General features: G+C 58.7%; 1 protein-coding gene across 3 annotated transcripts in view; it reads right to left on the bottom strand.

Annotated features, from left to right (window-relative positions):
• The window catches only part of DHX30 (DExH-box helicase 30), a 31,704-nt gene continuing 24,645 nt past the window's right edge, over window positions 1–7,059 (bottom strand). For all 3 annotated transcript variants that reach the window (XM_058809644.1, XM_058809627.1, XM_058809635.1), the window contains 9 exons: window positions 6,102–6,277; window positions 4,657–4,863; window positions 4,261–4,342; window positions 3,543–3,736; window positions 3,307–3,466; window positions 2,914–3,071; window positions 2,358–2,461; window positions 2,142–2,281; window positions 1–1,651 (listed from right to left, as the gene is read on the bottom strand). In XM_058809644.1, coding sequence (XP_058665627.1) covers window positions 1,416–1,651; window positions 2,142–2,281; window positions 2,358–2,461; window positions 2,914–3,071; window positions 3,307–3,466; window positions 3,543–3,736; window positions 4,261–4,342; window positions 4,657–4,863; window positions 6,102–6,277 — 1,457 coding nt within the window. In that variant the 3' untranslated portion in view covers window positions 1–1,415. The remainder of the gene's footprint in view (window positions 1,652–2,141; window positions 2,282–2,357; window positions 2,462–2,913; window positions 3,072–3,306; window positions 3,467–3,542; window positions 3,737–4,260; window positions 4,343–4,656; window positions 4,864–6,101; window positions 6,278–7,059) is intronic.

Raw genomic sequence — 7,059 nt, 5'->3', positions numbered from 1 at the left:
TCTATGTTGTAAAAAGATCCAGTATCACATAACAGCCACGGAAGTATCCCAATATCACACTAGTTCGGAACCATTTAGACAATAGCTTAGTCTTTTTTTTTTTTTGTATTTTTTTTCTTTTTTTTTTAAACCTGCTGGAAGGGAAAACCATACTGCCCATTATACAGGCCAAAAGAAACAAACACTGGTCAAATAATAGTGACAACCTCAAGCAAGTGAAATGAAGATGAGCAGTTTGGAGTGACCCCAGGCTGCAGGACTCCAAGGGCCCCCCTCGGCCGGGGGCAGCGGGGCCTGGGAAGGGCCCCCCGGGCCTTGTGCTGGCACAGCCACGGTGCCCTAAAGCCCATGAGCAGGAACGTAAATGGTAGAACTGGGAGAACCAAAGGGTGGCCCCGGGGCAGGAGCCCCTGTGCCATGGAAACGGCCTCGCTCCCATTCCCGGCTGCAGGTACAAAGAGCGTAAGAAATGGGAATAAAAAGAAAGGAGCCCGGGCCCGGGGGCACAGCCCTGGGCCCGAGGGCTCCCATTACAAACCCCGACCCTCACAACAGCCCTGTGAGGTAGGTCACTGTCTTCTTCGGACAGAGAATCCAAGGCAAAGCTGGGATTAAACTCCAGATTCCTCAGTGAGTGCTGTGCCTGTCGCAATCCTCCTTCCACAGAAATATGGTCCCTGTTCATAGAAAACAAATGGTTTTGTGCCTCTGCTCCTGGCTTCCCGCAGGAGCGGCGCTCACAGGCAGCCTGGCAGCTACAATCACGTCCTGTGTTGCACAAGGGACAGGGATCCGGCCTCCTCCACGTGGGGAGAACAGGAATTTAAAAAAAAATCATAGGAACAACGCAAGAGGACGAGAAGTACAGGCAGGTTGGGAAGGACGAGTCACATCTCACACTCAGACGCCACGACTGTGCCGGGGCTGGCAGGGCCCCTCGGATCCCGCGTGGAATTCCTCTCCATCCGGCGCTTTCGGGGCTTCCTCCATGCGGAGAGCGGAGAGACAACAACGAGCGATCCCCTCCCTGCCGGAGCTGCTGCATCCACCATCCTGGCACAGCCGGGACATCCGTGCTCCTCTTGGGCCCGGAGCAGCTCTGGCCCCGTGGGGAGGGGGCAGAGGAGGGCCCGCAGCAGCCGTGGCCTTGCTCCCGGTCAGGGACGGGCGGAGGAGGCGGGTGGGCGTCCACGAGCCGGGGTCCGTCGGCACTCCCAGTCCATTCCCGGCGGGACTGCGCTGCTCTTCCCACACGGTGACCATGCACGGAGCCGACAGCAGGAGATTCAGACAACATTAATCTTCTAGGATGGAGAGAGATGACTTCACAAGGGATAAATAGAACTTTATTTAAATAAACATTTGTGAACATCTTTATACAAATTACAAGTCCCCACACGAGGCTGCAGCTCTGCCTACGAGCCGAAGCTGCCGGGAGGGCCCTTGAGCAGATCCACCAGGATGTCGAGCAGTTGGCTGTGCTGGTGGTGCAGGTCCCCGGGGATCGCGGCCATCTCGTAGCACAGGCACGTCTCCACCATCTTGGAGAGGGACACGCGGAAGTCGCGCAGCAGGCGGATGGTGTAGGAGTCCCCCTCCAGCACCAGCAGGTCGCTGTCCGTCAGGGACACCGTCGCTCGCCAGCCGTCATCTTGGGGGGAGGAGAGCGTGTGAGGGGAAAACGGGGCTGCTGGGGCTCCTCTGCTGCCCCCGAGGCAGCTCCTCCCCACACTCCTTTGAGCCGGTCTGGGCTGACAGCTCCACAAAAGCCAGGCAGCTCTGAGCACACACTGGGATCCTCCTGCTTTCCCACAGGAGGTGACTGATGGCATAGCCCTACTGTGCTCGTGGGCTAGAGACCGACTACAGCACTGCCAAAACCCCACAGGCTGAACAGACACATCCCCAGGGACAAGTGGGATCCTGCCAGCTCAGCTCCTTCCCCCAGGATGATCAGGCACAGCCCTAAGGCTCAGCCTGCCAAGGCTGGCTTTGTCTCCCTGCAGAGCAGCAGCTGGGAACAGCTCATAAACCATCGCCTCTATGGCCCTGCCACCAATGCATGACCAGCCCGAGAGTCTTGGGAAGCAGGAACTGGGCCCAGGGAGCAGCTGGAGCAGGCTGGGCACCCGAGCACTCACCTCGCACGTGGATGTCAGTGTCAGTCATGAGCAGCACGGCCAGCGGGTGCACCTGCGACGAGTCGCGCACGAAGACGCCGCCGTTGGACTTGACGGCCATGAAGTAGGTGAGCCAGCGGCTGTAGAGCTTGGACGCCTCCCTGCAGGAGCAGCTCTGTCAGCCTGGCCAGGCCCTGGCACAGCCGCTGCCCCGCGGGACCCCTCCCCATCACCCACCTGTTGATGGTGGACTTGTGCAGCAGCACGGTGCCGGCCTTGGTCCGGTACGCGTAACTGTTGGGCTTGAACTTCCCCTGGCGTGTCACCTTGCCTTGTCTCACCTGCCACGGGAGGGGACTGTCACACACCTGCGCCAGCCCTGAGAGCCACAGCCCCCCTCTGACAGGGGGAGGGGGATGATGTCCCTGCACTCCCAGGATCTCCAGGGGTTAGTGGAATGTTCTTGGGGTGACCACACCTGGCAGTCACCCAGTGCCACCACAGACAACACAAGGAGGAAGATGCCACCTCAGGCAGCAAACAGGAGAAAAATGCCACTTCAATGGCTCCCAAACCCAGTGATGAGAACCTAAGCATGGACCTAACGCAAGCTGGGGCGGCCACTCCTTGTGAATGGGGATCAGGGACAGCACTGGAGCACAGGCCGGAGCCCAGAGCAGGATGCCTGGCTTGGACACTCACTCCCAAGAGAGCAGAAGCTTCTCTGGCACCTCAGCACTTCAGTGCCACCTGCTGTGACAGCCATCCCCAGAGAGCAATGGCAGTGCAGTACCTGGATGAGGTTGGGGTAGAGCCCAGCCATGAGGACACCCTTGACCAGTTCCTCCTCCTCACTGTACTGGTTACACACGGACGAGGGCATGGTACAGTCAGACGGGGATGACACCAGGAAGGCTTCATAGAGGTTCTCAGAGAACTGCTTGACAAGGCCTGGAGGGAGGAGACAGCCCCAGCGATGAGATTCACCCTCTCCTTTCCCCCACGGAATGAGTCACCCGAGCAGGGCAGCACCAGCCCGGGCTGGGACAGGAGCCCTGTCCTGGGCCAAAGCCAGCCCCCGCCTGGTCCCACAGTCACCAGCCCAGAACAGCCCATTTGTGCCCCGTGTCCCTCCCTGCACAGCACCCGCCCGGGCCAGGGAGGGGCAGGGTGGCTCAGAACTCACCGTTGATGAAGCGCAGGCTGGGCCCGTACAGGTAGTAGTCCTGCAGGTAGTTGTCCCTGGCGCGGCTGTCCCTGCGCCGCAGCACCTCCTCCCAGCCCGCCACCGCCCGCACGAAGGCCAGGTGGTCGCTGCCGCTCTCCCGGCTCAGCACGGCCTTGGCCTGGGACAGGGACACGGCTGAGCCACGGGCAGCCCCCGCGCCAGCCGCGCCCCCGTGCCGGGGGGCCGCTCCTCACCTTGTCCACCTCGGCGCGGTTCTGCAGGCTGCTGCTGAAGGGGTCCCGCGTCAGGCACGACACGATGACCAGCAGCGGGTGCAGGCAGCGGTAGATGGAGGCCAGCACGATGGCCTTGGCCAGCCGAGGGTCCGTGGAGATCTGCGCCAGGCGCTTGCCCAGGGTGGTCAGCGCTTCCCGCTGGTCCAGCACTCCTGCCAGAGAGACACCCACGTGGCACATCCATCAGCTCAGCCAAAACTGGGGATGGGGAACTGCCAGGGCTGGGAAGACTTGGGGTGACCTCCAGAAGAGGCACAGGGGCCTGCAGTAAGCACCCAGAACCTCCGAGGTCTCACTGAGCTCAGGACATAGAAACAGCCACAGGACAATCCACGAGGCCCAGCTCTGAACTCCAGATCACCACTTCCCTTCCTTCTCTCCCCCAGCCCTGAACTCGAGATCACCACTTCCTTTCCTTCTGTCACCCACCTCTGAACTCCACATCACCACTTCCTTCTGTAGCCTCCGCTTTATTTTTTAAACCTTGGAAAGTTATCCCCAATTTCTAAGCAAAGTAGTGTGGGAAATAAAACAGCACAGGGTATGTGGTTTGGGAAAGTCACTGTCAACTGCTATCCCCATCCAGGACAATCCTGCCCAGTCTGCCCCACAGCAGCCAAGTCCTATTCCCATGCCGAGACAGCAAACATTTTTCCAGGACACAGAATTAACTCACCAATCTCCTGCAGCAAGATCACAGCTTCATCCACAGCTTTGATGTCAGGGCTGTCCAGAGCCTTGGAGAGAAATTCAACTGCCTGCAACATAGCAGGGGAAGGGAAGAGGGAAAAAGTGAACCAGTTTCCCATACAGCTGTGAGAGCCCTCAGGAACCCAGACTGCAGCACAATTCCCTCTTTGTCTGCCTCCAGGGATATGAGTCAGCCCTCTCCATTCCTTCAAGCTTCCAGACACATTCTGTGATCTCAGGGAGATTTCCTGCTCTGAACTTCCCTGGACAGCACCATGTTGAGCAAAGCACAAACTCAAGCCATCAGCACTCTGGGTTCTGCCCACTCCTGCCCCTGGGGCTCCACAAACCCTCTCAGTGCCCGCAGCCAGGGCCTGCTCACCGTTTTCTCTGGCATGTGGATCTTGGCCTGCACCACCAGGTTCTCCAGGGGCGTGCGCAGGATCTCGGGCACCTGGTACGTGGGCATCTTGTCCAGGCGGCTGCGCGGGAACAGGTGGTAGGCAAAGCCCGACTGGCAGCGCCCGGCGCGCCCGCGCCGCTGCACCACGTTGGACTTGGACACCCACACGGTCTCCAGGCAGGACACCTGTGGGGACAGCAGAGGGTGAGCCCTCCCACAGCTCACCTGCTCACAGCACAGAACCCCAGCCTGCTCTGGGCTGGAAGGGACCTTAAAGCCCATCCTGTTGTGCCCTGCCATGGCAGGGACACCTCCCACTGTCCCGGGCTGCTCCAAGCCCTGTCCAGCCTGGCCTTGGGCACTGCCAGGGATCCAGGGGCAGCCACAGCTGCTCTGGAAAATCCATCCCAGCCCCTCCCCACCCTCACAGCCAAGGATTCCTTCCCAGTATCCCATCTAACCCTGCCCTCTGGCAGTGGAAGCCATTCCCTCTTGTCCTGTCACTCCAGGCCCATACCCAAAGTCCCTCCCTTTTCCATCTTTCCACCCAGCCAAGAGAACTCAGACTCTCACAACTGATGAATGGTCCCAAAGGGCCAGGGAAGCCTTTCCCACTCTCCTGCCTCATGCAGTGCTGATCTCTGTCCAGCAGCAGCTTGGCTGCATGGATGGGACTCAGATGCCACCTGCTGGACACTTGTCCCTGTCCCATCCCGGGGCTCCCCATCCCATCCCAGCCCTGCCTCGGGGTCTGCATTCTGAACTGGGATAAAACTGGGCAAACACCAAAGGGCTGGGTTTAAACCAGAACTGCTCCAAGGTGTGAACAGCCCTGGGAGATGATGTTCTACAACAGGGGCAGAGGGATGGTGCCACAATTCCTTTTCCCAACAGCAACAGCAGCACAGTTGCCTTCACTTTGTTGCTAAGGTGTACAAACAAGAGCCTTTCCCAGGCTCAGGGCCCAGCACTGCCAGGAACAGGCCAGGGGGCAGCAGATCCCCCTCAGAAAGGTGAGGAACAGGGACTGGGCCAGGAGAACTGCAAACAAGAGCAGGGTCTAACAGGTCAGGGCTGCCCTGAGAGGGCCAGCAAGAGGTTTTTGATGAAATCATAGAAAAAAGTTGAAAGCAAAACAGAGAACCTACGGTGCTCTATAGTAAAAGAGTTGAGAAGGAGGTAGGATTTGCCTTAAATTTGTTGGAAAAAAACTCAGAATTTGATGGGGAGCCTGGCCCAGAGCTTGAACACAGCAAATGCTGACAAGGAGTCATTCTCCATAAACAACACAACGCCTGTGCCCCAGGGGCCGAATGGGAAGCAGCTCCATCATGCCATTACTGGCACTCAGATCCTGCTCTGAGCACAGCCCTGTGCTGCAGAGTGTGTGTCCCAGGGGGGCAGGGGCAGCACGGCAGCAGTACCTTGGTCTTGAGGTCGTAGCGCTCCTCCTTGTGCGTGCCGCTGTCCACCACGTGCACGATGTCGTTGATGGTGATGGAGGTCTCCGCGATGTTGGTGGCCAGGACGATCTTCCTGACACCTGGTGGAGGCCTCTGGAAGATGTTCTGCTGATCCATCATGGGGATGTTGGAGTGCACTGGGAAACCAAACCACAGTCACACCCGCCCAGCTGAGCCTCTCCTTGTACTGTCACCTCTCTCAGAAATGGGGACACCAGCTGCCAGCGGGCACAGCCAGCAGCTTCCTGCCAGCCAGACCCCAGGAAAAACTTCCCACAAGTCATTTGGGAAGGCCTCACTTCCGTAGCTTCAACCTGTGCTCAGCAGCAGCAGGAGCTCTGCTCACCTCCTGTCCCAGAGCCTGGTGGCACCCCAGGAATATCCCTGGCAGAAATCCCACTCCCTCCCACAGTCCAGTTCTGCAGCTGCCCCTCCTCAAAGTCCCTTGGGGCAGGGATTCTCACTGCCCATGGGCCCACTCTGTCAGAAGGGGTTCTCATGGAGGGCCCATGGCTGTCCTGTATCCTTGCCACAGCTCAGCACCACACAGGAATTCCTGGCAGAGCACAGCAGGGCAGAGGACAGCAGGCACCTTCCACCAAACTACACCTGCACTCATTAACAGCCCAGCTGCTCCAAGCTCTGCTCCTGCCGGGCCTGGTTTGACACTGAATAGGCAGAGCTGCCCAAAAAAACCCAAAAAAATACCAAAACCCTTAAGAGCTTTGCGGAGCAAAGCTAGCTTTTGTTGTAAATTTCCTCCTGGGGCAAGGAATGTTAAATTCACTGATCAAAGCTCAGCTCCAGAGTCCACCTGCATCCCACAGAACAGGTCCTGAGATCTTTCCTGGGCAGGCTCAGCAGGCAGCTACAGCAGTGCAGAACTGAGCTGCTTTCCCCTTGCCTAATTCCAAATTGC

Source organism: Ammospiza caudacuta, chromosome 1 (assembly GCF_027887145.1).
Source record: "Ammospiza caudacuta isolate bAmmCau1 chromosome 1, bAmmCau1.pri, whole genome shotgun sequence".
NCBI classification, from domain to species: domain Eukaryota; kingdom Metazoa; phylum Chordata; class Aves; order Passeriformes; family Passerellidae; genus Ammospiza; species Ammospiza caudacuta.
Note: the sequence above shows the minus strand (reverse complement) of the source record. Positions and strands in the feature narration are given on the sequence as shown.